The sequence below is a fragment of the Etheostoma spectabile genome, chromosome 15 (assembly GCF_008692095.1).
Source record: "Etheostoma spectabile isolate EspeVRDwgs_2016 chromosome 15, UIUC_Espe_1.0, whole genome shotgun sequence".
In the NCBI taxonomy this organism is placed as follows: Eukaryota; Metazoa; Chordata; class Actinopteri; order Perciformes; family Percidae; genus Etheostoma; species Etheostoma spectabile.
The window spans coordinates 23,667,581-23,686,063 of record NC_045747.1 but is presented as its reverse complement, the minus strand read 5'-3'; the positions used below and the strand labels follow the sequence as shown (position 1 = coordinate 23,686,063).

The following is an 18,483-nucleotide window of genomic DNA, read 5'->3' as shown; positions in this document are numbered from 1 at the left end:
CTCTGCAGTGCCATAACTCACCACTAGGCGGCAAACTCCACACACATGTTCTTGATAACAACTAATGGAAATTGAGTTTCCTGCTCGCACACAACAACAACAACCGTCTCCACCCTGACTGTGTCCACGCCTCTTCTCTTTTCACCGGCAGCTTTTCGGGTGGATTACTACACCTTTCTGCTCTTTTTTTGAGGCAGACACAAAGAAAATAGACAGGTAGAGGTGTTCTGGGAGTGGGAGGAGGAGGGAGAGGGAGGGGGGGGTGCACAGGTGGGAAGCCGATTGGGAAGAGCCGGTTAGTTTGCAGGGTGAGCAGAGGGAAGAAGGAGGGGAGGTGGAGCGTTGCTCAGGGCTCAGCTATTCATTCGGGGGACAGGTTGGACTGGTTTGCGCCACAATACCAGTGTCTCCCCCGCTGAAGCAGCAGAGAGACGCAGGAAGAGGACTGATCCGGGGAGAACGTGGCTTTGGAAGGATCCTCTCCTCTTGTAGGTTTCAACATTCGGCCCAGAGAGGAATACCAACATGCCCGAGGAAAGGGAAGGAGAGTTTTATGGAAAGAATGGTAACGGCTCTATGTTGTTTCATCATTATGTATTCATCTAAGAAAAGTCAAAGGACTCGTGTGTGTAACACTGTGAGAGTGAGACAGTGTGTGTGTGTGTGTGAGTGAGACAGTGTGTTAGACTGTGTGTGTGAGAGTGAGACAGTGTGTGTGTTTGAGAGTGAGACAGTGTGTGTCTGAGTGTGAGAGTGAGACAGTGTGTGTCTGTGTGTGAGAGTGAGACAGTGTGTGTGTGTGTGTGAGAGTGAGACAGAGTGGGTGTGGGTGTGTGTGTGTGTGTCTGTGTGTGAGAGTGACACAGTGTGTGTTGTATATGTATGAGAGTGAGACTGTGTGTGTGTGTGTGTGGTGTGTGTGTGTGTGTGTGTGTGTGTGTGTGTGTGTGTGGTGTGTGTGTGTGTGTGTGTGTGTGTGTGTGTGTGTGAGTCAGTATGTGAGTGAGTGAGTGAGACCGGAGTTCAGTATACTTGTGGGGTCCCGACAGCTTTGTGGGGCCAAAATGTTGGACCCCACAACTTTAAAGTTTGAGGGTTAAGACTTGGTTTTAGGGTTAGAATTAGGTTAAAGGCCCCTTTTAGAAATGGGCCTGGGAATGAAGTGTGTGTGTGTGTGTGTTCGTGCGTGCGTGCGTGCGTGCGTGTGTGTGTGTGTGTGTGTGTGTGTGTGTGTGAGATTGTTCAGGTGTGTGCACAGGGAGTTCTTTTATCAGTGTTTTCTCTTGCACAAACACCCCTGTGCTGAAGGCTTTTCTTGCTTATTATTGTAATGCTTCACCACGCCTGTCTCTGGTTCCTAAATATTAATATACATATTGAAGTTAACACGGCTTCCCCTTTTCTTTGAGTCTGTAACTGTTCACGTTTTGTACTTTTAAAGACCTATTTTTTTTACTTCTAGTTAACCCAATTTATAGGAAATAATACCTAATGTTGGAGTTAGAAAAGCAGAAATTAGGAATTATTGAGACTAAAATTAAAGGAATGGATGTTGATGATAATCTCAGACTGGAATATGTCAACTTTTACTCAACACTATTTCAACAACACTTCACTTTGTTTTACAATGCTATAAAATTGAATAAGACGCCCCAAAATTAATGAAAGTAGAGATTTGTACTTGGCAAAGAGCGTTGGGTGGAAACAACGAAGATTCATTTGAATCAGGAAATCTGTTTTTGTAAACGCAGCCCTAACAAGGACACCCGTGCTCTTTGTTTTTAAGATTATTTTTGGGCATTTCTGCCTTTTTTAAAGGATAGGAATGGTCAGATATGAAGGAGGGGGGGGGGGGGGGGGGAAGACGTGCAGGAAGCCGTCACAGGTTGGCCTCGAACCCTTGACCTTCTGCGTCGAGGAACAAACCTCTACACATGTGCACCCGCTCTATCGACGGCGCTAACCGCCCCCCCCCCCCCATGCTCTTTCTAACAGGAAGCTGGGCCTTCTCTAAAAGCCAAATCAGGGCTCGTTGGGTAATTGTTTGCTGCAGATCACATACATAATTAATATAATTATACATAATTAATATGCAGAGACTCCACAGACCAAGCTTCTATCTAGACTCCAGTGCTGCATAATGCACATATATATATATATATATATATATATATATATATATATATATATGTATATATATATACACTGTACATGCTGTGGTAGTCTGGGAATTAAATTAAATTTAACCCTTGTGTTGTCCTTGGGTCAAATTGACCCGTTTCAGTGTGGTTTTATATTAGAAATATTAGATTTCTTTCAACCAAATTGCCCAAAAATAACATGGATGATTCCCTACAACATTCTTCAGGTAAATTTAATGATTACTTTCATTGAATTTAAAAAAAAAAAAAAAAAATTATTTAATCTTATAGCATTTGAATTTCTTTTTTTTTTTAATGGTTTCGAAACAGTATCCGGACTAAACTTTGGCATCAACATCCTCTGATCTTAACTATTAGTTAAAATAATTCCTAACTTCTGCCTTTTTTTAAACTAAAAATGCTTATGTATGATTTGTTATAAATGAGGTTTGTTGACCATGAATTCCAAGAATAAAAAAATAAATATATATATTTTTTTTAAACGCCAAAAGCTGGCAAAGTGACAAATCAGAAAAAGCGGCAAAAACATCAGAAAAGCACAAAATAAATTCAATTTTGACCTGGGAGGACAAGTCAATGGTTAACGAGAAGACAACACGAGGGTTAAAAATAATAATGCTGTTAAAAGACCCTAAAAAAAAGTTGCATAGAGACAGAAAAGGTGCTTTATTTTGTGCAGAGACGGTACGTAAAGCACAGTTTTTCCCCTCTTTCCTCGCCAAAATGTCTCCAACTGTGGAAAGATATCATAACAATCAATCTCCTAATCATAGCATGACAATGTACATGTATACTGTACACATGATGTGGTAGTCTGGGAAGGAAATTTAATTTTAAAGGGACGCTATGCTAGCCTAGAAAGCTAGTAGCACGCTAGCTCCCATATTTATATTTTTACACATCTTAAAGTTCCTTACTATTACATTTGGTTATACATAAAATTATATACAATATTTATACCCTGTATAGCAATTCTGGATAGATGTAAACCACATTTCGTTGCTTGTACTTGTGACAATAAAGTTGAATTCTTGAATTCTTAACCCTCTGAGCCCGAGACACTCGCCCACGAGTAAAAAAGCACCTCTGATTCATAGTTTAATAACTTTTGAACCATACAAGCGATTTACTTACTTTCGGTTTTGTTTAAATCCTGACGTTTTCATCTTTACGGCGGTCTTTCCCGGGTCTTTCTAGCCTCTACAGGGGGTTTTCTATCCAGCCTGGAACTTCAGCCTCTTTGGGCTTTAAATCCATACTGTTATATCCAAGATTGATCCACTTTATGTCCATAATTCATCGCGTTTTGGCTCATTTCTGCCGCTGGATCGCTCCTCCGTCTCTCTCTCTGTCTGTTCTGTCTATTTTTAGGAAGTACATGCCCATATATGGGAGATAAAGGCACCCCTGTTGTATGGAAGGCCAGAGGGGACAAAAATGCCTATAGACTCTATTAAAGGCCAAATGTTGCACTATTTAGACACATATTTGCTTGTGTAACATTGCTGTGGGTGTAATATCAATAAATATGACATTAGTATGTTATTATTGGCGTAAGTAAATGTCATGAGAGCAAAACGTCTTGACTTTTTTGGAGAAAATGCATGTGTTTGGTCAACTGTATAAGTTATAATGATTATTTCTTCACAGTGTGACTCCCAGGACATATGAGAAGTGTTTTAGAGGTTTTACTTATATGTCTGTGATATCAATACATATCTGGAAGATTCATTTATTTATTACTTATATGTCTGTGATATCAATACATATCTGGAAGATTCATTCATTTATTACTTATATGTCTGTGATATCTATACATATCTGGAAGATTCATTTATTTATTACTTATATGTCTGTGATATCTATACATATCTGGAAGATTCAAGACTTGGAGTTCTACTTAAAGCTACGTTGCGTAACGTTTTTTGGTTGTTCGTGTTTTAAAATCTGTGTTGCGGTTCTCAACCTTGTCCTTGTTGTATGAACATCGACCACCACCATCAACTCTAAGCGTTCCCATTAGCTTGGAATTGGACGTTTACGCCTGCGTGAAGTGGGGAAGACGCTCCGTAGTCACGCGCCATCTTGTAAATGCTGTACGTTAGCGGGCGAGGGACGAGTGGGACGTCCTGCTCCACCTTTCGTTCTTTTCACTCGGGGGCATTGAATGTGAGGAATGCCAGGGAGGGGAGGGAGGGGGGGGAGGGAGGGAGAGGATTATTCCACTGATTAATTTAAAGAAAATACATAAAATAGAATAAAAATATTTTAAAAATTTAAATAAAATAATAAATATTTTTTTAATTAAAAGAAAATACATAAAATAGAATAAAAATATTTTAAAAATTTAAATAAAATAATAAAAAATATTTTTTTAATTAAAAGAAAATACATAAAATAGAATAAAAATATTTTAAAAATTTAAATAAAATAAATAAAATAATAAAAAATATTTTTTTAATTTAAAGAAAATACATAAAATAGAATAAAAATATTTTAAAAATGTAAATAAAATAAATAAAATAATAAAAAAAAAATTTTAATTTAAAGAAAATACATGAAATAGAATAAAAATATTTTAAAAATTTAAATAAAATAAAAAATATTTTTTTAATTTAAAGAAAATACATAAAATAGAATAAAAATATTTTTTTAATGTAAAATAAATACAATAAAATAAGAATATATTTAATTTAAAAAAATAAATAAAATAACTTTTTAATTAAAAAAGAATGAAGCAGTAATAAAATAAATGTGTACATATTTGCCAAGCGACAAACCCCAACAGAAGGCATTGATGCATTATTCCACTGCAGACAGATTTGAACTGTTTTCTCGAGGACGTGTAACTGAGTTAAAGAGAATTTAAACAACAACCAAAAGGGTAATGTTGGAGTAGCTTTTCCCAAGATGGAGAGAGCGAGGATGGTCAAAGAGACGCCGACGTTTCCGGCTTTCTTCTCCACGGGTAATTCTGCCTATTCGTGTAAATTAGACGTTTTCATAGTTGCTACTTGCTTGGCTAACTGTTAGCATGGTTAGCATGCACAACTTTTTTATTGATGTTTTTCTTACGTTTTTGTCTCATTTTTCGACGCTTTTGGAAAAAAAACTACAAAGTCTGCAAGGCCGAAAAGATCGTTAATCTAGCGATAAAAAAAATAAATAAAAAAATTGACACCGTCAAAATGGGTTAGCGTTAACGCCGTTAATAACGCGGTGATGTAGAAACGAAAACCGATTTTATTTATTAAAAATAATACAAAAATTTAAAAAAATACATAAAATAGACTAAAAATATTTTTTTTAATTTACAGAAAATACATAAAATAGAATACAAATATTTTAAAGATTTAAATATAATAAATAAAATAATAAAAAATATTTTTTTTATTTAAAGAAAATACATAAAATAGAATAAAAATATTTTTTTAACTTAAAATAAAATAAATAAATAATAAAAAATATTTTTTAATTTAAAGAAAATACATGAAATAGAATAAAAATATTTTAAAAATTTAAATAAAATAAAAAATATTTTTTAATTTAAAGAAAATACATAAAATAGAATAAAATATTTTTTTAATGTAAATAAATACAATAAATAAGAATATATTTAATTTAAAAATAAATAAAATAACTTTTTAATTAAAAAAGAATGAGAGCAGTAATAAAATAAATGTGTACATATTTGCCAAGCGACAAACCCACAACAGAAGGCATTGATGCATTATTCCACTGCAGACAGATTTGAACTGTTTTCTCGAGGACGTGTAACTGAGTTAAAGAGAATTTAAACAACAACCAAAAGGGTAATGTTGGAGTAGCTTTTCCCAAGATGGAGAGAGCGAGGATGGTCAAAGAGACGCCGACGTTTCCGGCTTTCTTCTCCACGGGTAATTCTGCCTATTCGTGTAAATTAGACGTTTTCATAGTTGCTACTTGCTTGGCTAACTGTTAGCATGGTTAGCATGCACGACGCTAGAACGACGTCTACGATTGGCTGCCTCGTAACTTAGTCCTCGTGTTGAAAATCAACGCTTTTTTATTGATGTTTTTCTTACGTTTTTGTCCCGTTTTTCAACACTTTTGGGAAAAAAAACTACAAAGTCTGCAAGGCCGAAAAGATCGTTAATCTAGCGATAAAAAAAATAAATAAAAAATTGACACCGTCAAAATGGGTTAGCGTTAACGCCGTTAATAACGCGGTGATGTAGGAACGAAAACCGACCAATAGATGGAGAGCTTTGCCTTCTGGCTCGATAAATTAGAAGTTGTTTAGTGAGGGGACAATGGATGAATTAGTAGTAGTAGTAGTAGTAGTAGTAGTAGTAGTAGTAGTAGTAGTAGTAGTAGTAAATACATTTTTTTTTATTAAAAATAATAAACAAATTTAAAAAAATAAATAAAATAGAATAAAAATGTCTTTAATTTCAAGAAAATAAATAAAATAGAATAAAAATATTTCTTTAATTTCAAGAAAATACATAAAATAGAATAAAAATATTTTTTTAATTTAAAGAAAATACATAAAAAAGAAATATTTTTTAATTTAAAGAAAATACATAAAATAGAATAGAAATATTTTTTTAATTTAAAGAAAATACATAAATAGATAAAATATTTTTTAAATTTAAAGACAATAAAAAATAATAGAAAAAATTAATGTAAAGAAAATAAAAAAAATAAAAAATTAATTTAAAGAAAATAAAAAAATTAAAAAATTAAAGTTAAAATTTAAAATAAAACCAATAAAATAATAAATTTAATTTAAAATAATAAAAAAAATAAAGCAGTAATAAAATAAATTGTACATCAGTGGCTGTCTGTACATCTTTACCAAGAGCAACACCACAACAGAAGGCATCAATACCTTGTTTGGGGGGGGGGGGGGTCATGCTTCTTGTCCCCAATTATTTCAGGGTCATTAAAAAACGTATTGCTGGCGAAGGGAGAGTCAAGTCTATTTTGGGCAAAGAGCAGAAACTCTCCGTGGCCCCTCCCCCCCCCCCCCCAAATAAATACCAAACAGTCCCTAATCATGACCAGAATAACCCAAATCTCAACAGGAACAAAACTAGGGACGTCTTGTTCTGAGTGCTTTGAGTTGCTTTATATTTAAGTTTTACCGTTTTGAAATGTCTTGGTTTTTGTCGTTAATCTTGGATCAACATCAGAGTATTAGTCCAAGTATGTAATTAATTAGTTAATTAGTAATTAATTTATACTTTATTGATTACAATTAATGTTACAATTTACACTGTGTGTTAGTAATCATCAATCACACAGGCCTGAAATACACACATGCTCAGGACCTATTGGTGCACAAATGGAGAGATGTGGGGGGGGGGGGGGGGGGCTGCCTGCTGGACCAGCCCCCTGAGCGGTTGGGGGAGGTACAGTGCCTTGCTCAAGGGCACCTGGCCTACTGCCACCCCTAATGGAATGTAGTGCGATACATGATAAAGGCCCCCCTCTAGTGGATGAACAGTTCATGCTTCTGCTTAGTCACCAGGGAGGTGTTGTTGCCAGGCATGTCTGTCTGGAGGGGGGAGTAATCGGGGGGGAGGGTAGTACTTTTGATCTTTTATTTAGAGCTGTAGAGATTAACCCATCAGTTGTCGACTGTTAAATTTATCCCCAACTATTTTTATAATCGATTAATCCGTTTGACTCATTTTTTTATAAAAATAAATGTGAATCTTCTCTGGTGTCAGCTCGTTAAATGTGAATATCTTCTAGTGTCTCCTCTCCTCTGGGACAGGAAGCTGAATGTCTTCTAGTGTCTCCTCTCCTCTGGGACAGGAAGCTGAATGTCTTCTAGTGTCTCCTCTCCTCTGGGACAGGAAGCTGAATGTCTTCTAGTGTCTTCTGTCCTCTGGGACAGGAAGCTGAATGTCTTCTAGTGTCTCCTCTCATCTGGGACAGGAAGCTGAATGTCTTCTAGTGTCTCCTCTCCTCTGGGACAGGAAGCTGAATGTCTTCTAGTGTCTCCTCTCCTCTGGGACAGGAAGCTGAATGTCTTCTAGTGTCTTCTGTCCTCTGGGACAGGAAGCTGAATGTCTTCTAGTGTCTCCTCTCATCTGGGACAGGAAGCTGAATATCTTCTAGTGTCTTCTGTCCTCTGGGACAGGAAGCTGAATGTCTTCTAGTGTCTCCTCTCATCTGGGACAGGAAGCTGAATATCTTCTAGTGTCTTCTGTCCTCTGGGACAGGAAGCTGAATGTCTTCTAGTGTCTCCTCTCATCTGGGACAGGAAGCTGAATATCTTCTAGTGTCTTCTGTCCTCTGGGACAGGAAGCTGAATGTCTTCTAGTGTCTCCTCTCCTCTGGGACAGGAAGCTGAATGTCTTCTAGTGTCTTCTGTCCTCTGGGACAGGAAGCTGAATGTCTTCTAGTGTCTCCTCTCCTCTGGGACAGGAAGCTGAATGTCTTCTAGTGTCTTCTGTCCTCTGGGACAGGAACCTGAATGTCTTCTAGTGTCTCCTCTCCTCTGGGACAGGAAGCTGAATGTCTTCTAGTGTCTCCTCTCCTCTGGGACAGGAAGCTGAATGTCTTCTAGTGTCTCCTCTCCTCTGGGACAGGAAGCTGAATGTCTTCTAGTGTCTTCTGTCCTCTGGGACAGGAAGCTGAATGTCTTCTAGTGTCTCCTCTCATCTGGGACAGGAAGCTGAATATCTTCTAGTGTCTTCTGTCCTCTGGGACAGGAAGCTGAATATCTTCTAGTGTCTCCTCTCCTCTGGGACAGGAAGCTGAATGTCTTTGAGTTGGGGACAAAACGAGACATTTGAGGACGTCGTCTCGGTCTTTTTGGGGAACAATGATCCACATTTTTCACCATTTTCTGACCTTTTAGAGCCCAAACAACTCGTCCATTCATCCAGAAATGAATCCAGGGATTAATTGACGATGGAAATAAGCGATCGCTGCAGCTCAGTCTAGGGCTGCTCGGTTATGGGGGGAAAATATCAACCATAATTCCTATATTTTTGAAAGACATTTTGCATTTTTTGAACTTAAAAACAACAACAAATCAACCGTGAAAACACCCAGAACTCTGACATTTCCCATTTTTGAAATACCCCCCAGAACACTCTCACAAAATAAGAGTTTCTGCCAAACGTAATGTGCAAACCGATCACTTTTGTCGATTTACGTTGTTTTTGGGATCGTCGATCATGGAATTGCGAACACAGTTTGACCAACTGTTACCACGTTACCCTGCATGTACAGATGGAGACGTCTCAGGAGCCGTAACTCGTTGGATAAACACCTCTTTTTCTTCTTCTTCTTTGTAGGCGAGCCAAGGAAGTTTGACCCGACGTTCAAGGGCCCGATCCAGAACAGGTGAGTTAAGAGATGTCGCCTCATTGTTACACGTGTTTCTTAGACTTCTCTTTATTAATCCTTTTGGGATGACTCCCGCAAGGAAATTAAAATGTCCAGCAGCAGTTTTCAGCAAGAAAAATACAGCATAGAGAGAAAAAAAGACATCAATAATAACAGTAAACATAACATTTAAACATAAATTATCAGTGAAGTGTTCAGGTATTTATGTGAGTCAGTTTCTGTTTAACACTTTAAACTTCTCTCTCTCTCTCTCGTGTCTAGGGGCTGCACGGACATCGTGTGCTGCATCCTCTTCGTTATCGCCATAGTGGGCTATGTTGCAGTGGGAATACTCGGTAAGGAAGCAGCTCATATATACAGTACATACAGAGTTAACCCTTGTGTATGAAGGTAAACATGGTGCATGTGCAGAGTTAACCCTTGTGTATGAAGGTAAACATGGTGCATGTGCAGATTTAACCCTTGTGTATGAAGGTAAACATGGTGCATGTGCAGATTTAACCCTTGTGTATGAAGGTAAACATGGTGCATGTGCAGATTTAACCCTTGTGTATGAAGGTAAACTGGTGCATGTGCAGATTTAAACCCTTGTGTATGAAGGTAACATGGTGCATGTGCAGATTTAACCCTTGTGTATGAAGGTAAACATGGTGCATGTGCAGATTTAACCCTTGTGTATGAAGGTAAACATGGTGTATGTGCAGATTTAACCCTTGTGTATGGAGGTAAACATGGTGCATGTGCAGATTTAACCCTTGTGTATGAAGGTAAACATGGTGCATGTGCAGAGTTAACCCTTGTGTATGAAGGTAAACATGGTGCATGTGCAGATTTAACCCTTGTGTATGAAGGTAAACATGGTGCATGTGCAGATTTAACCCTTGTGTATGGAGGTAAACATGGTGCATGTGCAGATTTAACCCTTGTGTATGGAGGTAAACATGGTGCATGTGCAGATTTAACCCTTGTGTATGAAGGTAAACATGGTATATGTGCAGATTTAACCCTTGTGTATGGAGGTAAACATGGTGCATGTGCAGATTTAACCCTTGTGTATGAAGGTAAACATGGTGCATGTGCAGATTTAACCCTTGTGTATGAAGGTAAACATGGTGCATGTGCAGATTTAACCCTTGTGTATGAAGGTAAACATGGTGCATGTGCAGATTTAACCCTTGTGTATGAAGGTAAACATGGTGCATGTGCAGATTTAACCCTTGTGTATGAAGGTAAACATGGTGCATGTGCAGATTTAACCCTTGTGTATGAAGGTAAACATGGTGTATGTGCAGATTTAACCCTTGTGTATGGAGGTAAACATGGTGCATGTGCAGATTTAACCCTTGTGTATGAAGGTAAACATGGTGCATGTGCAGATTTAACCCTTGTGTATGAAGGTAAACATGGTGCATGTGCAGATTTAACCCTTGTGTATGAAGGTAAACATGGTGCATGTGCAGATTTAACCCTTGTGTATGAAGGTAAACATGGTGCAGGATGTGAGCACTTGTAGAATATGATTTGAGAACTTTTACAACTAAAATTGAACTCGTAGATGCGATGTGACGACCAGGCAACTTTTAGATTTTCTAGGTGAAATAATAATAGTGAAAAAAGGTTTTTGGTCATCCTTTTCAACGTTTGTCAGTTTTTTCCATGTTTTTATTTAGTCATTAATTCGGATGTTTTTGTTGATTGTCGCCTTTTACCAAGTTTTTTATTTTTCCCAACATTTTTGAAGCTTTTACAACATTTATGTCTCTTTTTTTCTCAAGTTTTTTAACACTTTTTGCCATTTTTCCACGTTTTTTTGGTCATTATTTCTGTTTTTGTTTGTCACCTTTATCCAAGTTTTTATTTTCCCCAACATTTATGAAGCTTTTACGACATTTGTCAGTTTTTGCCATGTTTTTTTTTTTTGCTGCACTTGTTTTCTTTGTCCCCCCCCCCCCCCCACACACACTTTTGAATCTTTTTCCGATATTTTTTGTCGAATTCTTCAACGTTCTTTTATCAACTATTTCAAATGCTATAACATTTTATAAAACGCCCAAACTCAACGAAGGGAACTGATCATTTATGTAATCTGGAAAAGCGTTGCATGGAACCATCCACTTTATTTTTTTAACAATTTGGTTGAAAGAAACCCAAATTTTTGGTATAGAAACCTTTTGAAAATGGGTCAAATTTGACCCGAGGACAACAGGAGGGTTAAAGAAACCTAACACCTAAAAACGTTTTTTGTGACCTTTCACCCTCCAGCCTGGTCCCAGGGCGACCCCCGGAAGGTGATCTACCCCACAGACAGTCGGGGCCAGTTCTGTGGGCAGGCTGGCACCCCCCAAGCGTGAGTTTCATTCATTCATTCAACCTTTTATTTATCCTTGAAATCATTAATGGGCGACGCTCCTTTACAATGACATCGAGGCAGATTACAAAGACGAAAACAGAAAATACAATCATAAGAATTTTAACAAAGGACAAAACATTCTGAATTGGAAAATCATTTGATAAATAAATTAGCATAATGAGAGATGATGATGATGATGATGATGATGATGATGATGATGATGAATGATCAAGTAGTTACAAGTAGACGTTTGCAGGTTTAAAACCAGGTTTCTAAGTTGTCCGAGAGGTACAGTTCAGTTGATTAAAGGAAAGTGGTGTAATTTGTTCCGGGAGTTGGGTCCACTAAAAAATATATAAACAACAGACAGGTGGAGATATCCTGCTCTAGACACGCTAAAAGTAGTGATTATTTACATGGAGTCTGGTGGAGATATGGTGCTCTTTACACGCTTAAAGTAGTGATTATTTACATGGAGTCTGGTGGAGATATCCTGCTCTAGACACGCTAAAAGTAGTGATTATTTATATGGAGTCTGGTGGTGATATGCTGCTCTATACACGCTAAAAGTAGTGATTATTTACATGGAGTCTGGTGGAGATATGCTGCCCTATACACTCTGAAAGTAGTGATTATTTACATGGAGTCTGGTGGAGATATGCTGCTCTATACAGGCTAAAAGTAGTGATTATTTACATGGAGTCTGGTGGGTTTGGCGTTGGTGATTTCATGTTAAACTAAAAGGATCTTACTCTTGAACAAAAAGATGTACAGTATCTCCGTAGGGATCCTTTTCATAATGTTGTCAGACACTTAGAATAACAAATTGTATGGAAAGAGACTGGATGATTCATGCCCATTTAATGTTTTTCTACACGCCCTTTGCCCACATGCAAACCATGAAACCACTCCTCCCACTTGTACCTTCTACCTAGGTCTGTTGATGCAACACCCTCGTGAGAAACAATAATGTGTACTCAACAAAGACATGGTAGCCAAAAACGGCATTAAAGCTCAGATACTGCTTTTTAAGAAGCGTTTTGTAGACCTGTAACAATTAATAAGTAATTGTAAAAATTAAAAACAAACACTACTTAACCAGGTCTTCTTGAAAAAAACAAAAAAACAAAAATGCAAATTAAAAAAACAAACATATTTACAAGAGTGAAAATTAAAAAAAAAAAAAAAAGACTTCAGTCACTGTTCTGCTGGTGAGACTTCGTTCACATTTATAATTAAAAACCCACAAGTAAGAAGTGTGTTGAAAAAAGGATGAAAATACTCTCTCTCTCTCTCTCTGTGTCTCTCTCTCTGTCCTTCTGTCCCTGTCTCTCTCTCTCCTTCCTTCTGTCTCTCTCTCTCTCTCTCTCTCTCTATCTCTGTCTCTATCTCTCTGTCTCTCTGTCTCTATCTCTCTGTCTCTCTGTCTCTCTCTCTCTCTGTCTCTCTCTCCTTCCTTGGTCTCTCTCTCTCTCTGTCTCTATCTCTGTCTCTATCTCTCTCTCTTATCCTCTGCTCTCTGTCTTCTCTTCTCTGTTCTCTCTCCTTCCTTCTGTCTCTCTCTCTCTCTGTCTCTATCTCTCTCTATCTCTCTGTCTCTCTGTCTCTATCTCTCTGTCTCTCTCTGCCCCTGTCTCTCTCTCCTTCCTTCTGTCTCTCGCTCTGCCCCTGTGTGTCTCTCTCTGTCCTTCTGTCTGTCCTCTCACTCTCTTTCCCTCTCTGTCTCTGTCCCTCTTTGTCTCTGTCTCACTGTCCTTCTGTCTCTCTCTCTCTCTCTCTGTCTTTCTCTTTTTCTCGCTCTGTCTCTCTCTCTCTTCTGTCATTTCTGCTCTCTCTGTCTCTATCCCTCTCTCTCTCTCTTCCTCTCTCTCGTCTCTTATCCCTCTATCCTTCTGTCTCTCGGTCGGCTCGTTCTCTCTCTGTCTTCTCTTATCTCCCCTCTGTCTCTCTCTGTCTCTATCCCTCCCTCTGTGTCGTCTCTCTCGTCCTTCTGTCTCTATCCCTCTCTCTCTCTGTCTCTCTCTGTCTCTATCCCGCTCCCCTCCTTCTGTCTCTCTCGCTCGTTCTTCTCTCCTCTTCCTCTCTGTCTCTATCCCTCTCGTCTCCCCTCTGTCCTTCTGTCTCTCTCTCTCTCTCTCTCTCCTCTCTCTCTGTCCTTCTGTCTCTCTCTCTCTCTCTCTCTGTCTCTCCCTCTCCCTCACTCGTCTTCGTCTCTTCTCTCTCTGTCCTTCATGTCTCTCTCTCTTCTCTCCTCCTCCCTCTCCCTCTCTCCCTCTCTTCTCTTCTTCGTCTCGCTCTCTGTCTTCTGTCCTCTCTCTCTCTCTCGATCTCTCTTCTTCCTTCTGTCTCTCTCTCTCCTCTCTCTCTCTTTCTCTTCACTTTTTTTCTCTCTCTGTCTATCTCTCTCTGCTCTCTTCTCTGTCTCTCTCTCTCTCAGGACAAGCCGTGTTGTTCTACTTCAACATAATGAAGTGGGCGAGCCCGATGGTGCGGGTGGGGTTCCAGTGTCCGACCACAAGGTGGGAACTCGTCCCCACCCTGTTCTTCTTCTTCTTCAGGGTTACACAAACCGTGTGGATGTGGGGCACATCTTTACATTTTACCATCATGGTCTTAACCCACGTGTCAAAATTGAAAATCAACCCTTTTCTTGATGCTTTTTATTAATGTTTTTAACTTTTTCTTACATTTTTGTCCCTTTTTAATCAATGTTTGTCACTTGTTTGTTGTTGTCCTGCTGTGAACGTTGCTTCCTCCTCCAGATGTGCGTGGAGAAGTGTCCCGAAAGGTTCCTGACGTTAGTCAAAGCCTACGCCAACAAGAACGACTTTGACTACTACAAGACCTTCTGCAAGGAAGGCGTGACCAACACGATGGTGAGTTGTGCTTTGCAGCGCCGTAGTTATTTCATATTTTTTTTGAAGGTTGGTTTCCTCACACCCTCTTTATGTTTGTTTTTGGATGCGCCGTGTTTCAGGGAATACCAGAAATCCTGAAGCAGGGTCTGTGTCCTGCCATGCTGATGCCCAGCAAACCCTGTGAGTTGGATCCACATTATACTACATTTCATACAGACGCAGTCCCAATGTTGGTTTCCTATAACTTCCGGGTAGAAAACTCTGCGTCCCATTCATAAAATTCATAAAATAAAAACAGCTGGATACTCTGATCTCCCTTCATCTGAAGTGCTGCAGCAGCACTGTGGCCTCACAGCAAGACGGTGCCGGGTTCAGACCCTGGTCGTCCCGGTCTTTTCTGTGTAGAGTTTGCATGCCCCACATACATACATACATTTGGCTGATTATGCATTGCATTATAGGATCGCATAATCACGTTTTTCTGGAGGAACTGGTTGTTTCTAGTGTCTCTCTTTTTTTCTTCTTCTTTTTTTTACGTGTGCAACATCCCCGCTGATTCAGTCTGTACATCCAGATTGCTGATGTCGATCTGGAAAGTTCTAGTAATTTAAAAAATATTTACTGCTTTAACCCTCATGTTGTCCTCGCATTTTCAGTTTTTTCATCACAAAAAATGGGCCTTGGAAATAACAAGCTGCAAATGTCAACATTAGACATATCAAACAACTTTGGGAAAAAAAACATCAAATAAAGGACCCGCTACGTTGAAAAAGTGACAAAAATGTCAGAAAATGCGACAACTTTCGGAGACTTCTTTCATTTCCGTCCCTCCAGTCACTCGCAGGTGTGTTCCCGGCGCTGGGCGAGAGCGGGGGGGTGATCACGGTGGGAAACAACTCTAAGTTCGACGATGGAAGAGGAAACATCAGAGACGCCAAGATCTGCTGGATGGAGTCACGTAAGAACTGCATAGGTGGTGTGTGTGTGTGTGTGTGTGTGTTGTTGTGTGTGTGTTGTGTGTGTGTGTGGTGTGTGTGTGTGTGTGGGGTGTGTGTGTGTGTGTTGTGGTGTGTGTGTGTGGTGTGTGTGTGTGTGTGTGTGTGTGTGTGTGTGGTGTTGTGTGTGTGTGTGTGTGTGTGTGTGTGTGGGGTGTGGTGTGTGTGTGTGTGTGTGTGTGTGTGTGTGTGGGTGTGTGGGAGAGAGGGAGAGACACTGTGTGTTGTGGTGTGTGTGTGTGTGAGAGAGAGGGAGAGACACTGTGTGTGTGTGTTGTGTGTGGAGAGAGAGAGAGAGGGAGAGACACTGTGTGTGTGTTAGAGAGAGAGAGAGAGGGAGAGAGCACTGTGTGTGTGTTAGAGAGAGAGAGAGAGGGAGAGACACTGTGTGTGTGTTGAGAGAGAGAGAGAGGGAGAGACACGTGTGTGTGTGTTAGAGAGAGCGAGAGAGAGGAGAGACACTGGTGTGTGTGTTAGAGAGAGAGAGAGAGAGGAGGAGAGACACTGTGTGTGTGTTAGAGAGAGAGAGAGAGGGGAGACACTGTGTGTGTGTTAGAGAGAGAGAGAGAGGGAGAGACACTGTGTGTGTGTTAGAGAGGAGAGAGAGAGGGAGAGACACTGTGTGTGTGTTAGAGAGAGAGAGAGGGAGAGACACTGTGTGTGTGTTAGAGAGAGAGAGAGAGGGAGAGACACTGTGTGTGTGTTAGAGAGAGAGAGAGAGGGAGAGACACTGTGTGTGTGTTAGAGAGAGAGAGAGAGGGAGAGACACTGTGTGTGTGTTAGAGAGAGAGAGAGAGAGGAGAGACACTGTGTGTGTGTTAGAGAGAGAGAGAGAGGGAGAGACACTGTGTGTGTGTTAGAGAGAGAGAGAGAGGGAGAGACACTGTGTGTTGTGTTAGAGAGACGGGAGAGAGGGGAGAGACACTGTGTGTGTTGTTAGAGAGAGAGAGAGGAGGGGTGAGAGAGCAGCACTGTGTGTGTGTTAGAAGAGAGAGAGGGAGAGACATGTGTGTGTGGTTAGAGAGAGAGAGAGAGGGAGAGACCTGGTGTGGTGTGTTAGAGAGAGAGAGAGAGGGAGGGAGAGACACTGTGTGTGTGTTAGAGAGAGAGTAGGAGAGTGGGAGAGACACTGTGTGTGTGTTAGGAGAGAGAGGAGAGGGGAGAGACACTGTGTGTGTGTTGTAGGAGAGAGAGAGGGGAGAGACACGTGTGTGTGTTAGAGAGAGGGGAGAGACACTGTTTGTTGTTAGAGAGAGGGAGAGGACACTGTGTGTGGTTAGAGAGAGAGAGAGACACTGTGTGTGTGTAGAGAGAGAGAGAGCACGGTGTGTGTGTTAGAGGAGGGAGAGACACTGTGTGTGTGTGTAGAGAGAGAGAGAGACACGTGTGTGTGGTTAGAGAGAGGGAGAGACACTGTGGTGTGTGTTAGAGAGAGAGAGAGAGAGGGAGAGGACACTGTGTGTGTGGTTAGAGAGAGAGAGAGGGAGAGACAACTGTGTGTGTGTTAGAGAGAGAGAGAGGGAGAGACACTGGTGTGTGTTAGAGAGAGGGAGAGACACTGGTGTGTGTGTTAGAGAGAGAGGAGAGAGAGAGAGAGAGGGAGAGACACTGTGTGTGTGTTGGGAGAGAGAGAGAGAGAGAGGGAGAGACACTGTGTGTGTGTTGGAGGAGGGAGAGACACTGTGTGTGTTAGAGAGGGGAGAGAGGGAGAGACACTGTGTGTGTTAGGAGAGAGAGAGGGAGAAGACACTGTGTGTGTTAGAGAGAGAGAGAGGGAGAGAGGGAGAGACACTGTGTGTGTGTTAGAGGGAGAGACACTGTGTGTGTTGAGAGAGAGAGAGAGAGAGACACTGTGTGTGTGTTAGAGAGAGAGAGAGAGACACTGTGTGTGTGTTAGAGAGAGAGAGAGAGTGTGAGACACTGTGTGTGTGTGTGTGTTAGAGAGAGAGAGAGACACTGTGTGTGTGTGTTAGAGAGAGAGAGAGAGAGAGAGACACTGTGTGTGTGTTAGAGAGAGAGAGACACTGTGTGTGTGTTAGAGAGAGAGAGAGTGTGAGACACTGTGTGTGTGTGTGCGCGCGCGTGTGTGTGTGCGAAAGAATTTATGGTTAATGTGTTTTTATGTCTTTGTATTGATGAATGTTCTTTTTGTTAATATTACTGTTCTGTTTGTAATCTTTATACTATATATATATTTTTTTTTTCTTGCTAAAACGAATGCTGTAAACTTCCATTTCATCCCAAAAGGATCAATAAAGAGAACTCTAATTCTGTTGTCCACGTCATCGGATAGTTCCTGATTTTTTTTTTTTTAGATTATTTAAATAAAAAAATCCAATTAGAAGTTAAGTTTTTGACGAGCTGCATTTAATATCTGTTACTTAACACTTTGGATTCTCTAGTAGTTAAATGACTAATATGTCACAGGTAAATATAATTTATATTATGCTTTGTTATTTTAATTACGTATTCAATTTAATTTTAACGTCACTTACTTACACTGCGTCGTTGTTTTTTTGTACTATGGCAACCGCACTTTACAAAACCTTTTAAAAAAAACCTTTTTATTAGACGCCACTTTACAGTCAGTCTATACCTGCTGCTCATTGGCTGTTTGGGTGTTTTAAATATTTTAATTTTTTTAATTTTTTTTTTTTTTTTGGGGCATCTCCCCACTGTGGGATGAATAAAGTATAATCTAATCTAATGATTTTATTTTACTAGGTGAGGCATCATAAAGGCCAAAAGCATTGTAGTCATCTGTGTTT

General features: G+C 39.8%; 1 protein-coding gene across 1 annotated transcript in view; it reads left to right on the top strand.

The window, feature by feature from the left end:
* The first annotated feature begins 127 nt into the window (after window positions 1-127).
* Window positions 128-18,483, top strand: part of LOC116702255 (choline transporter-like protein 2) — a 47,649-nt gene continuing 29,293 nt past the window's right edge. Inside the window, 10 exon segments of the mRNA XM_032536416.1 lie at window positions 128-565; window positions 9,461-9,509; window positions 9,774-9,847; window positions 11,775-11,859; window positions 12,849-12,853; window positions 14,300-14,379; window positions 14,622-14,738; window positions 14,840-14,900; window positions 15,555-15,568; window positions 15,570-15,696. Of these exon segments, the coding sequence (XP_032392307.1) occupies window positions 526-565; window positions 9,461-9,509; window positions 9,774-9,847; window positions 11,775-11,859; window positions 12,849-12,853; window positions 14,300-14,379; window positions 14,622-14,738; window positions 14,840-14,900; window positions 15,555-15,568; window positions 15,570-15,696 (652 nt within the window). The 5' untranslated portion in view covers window positions 128-525.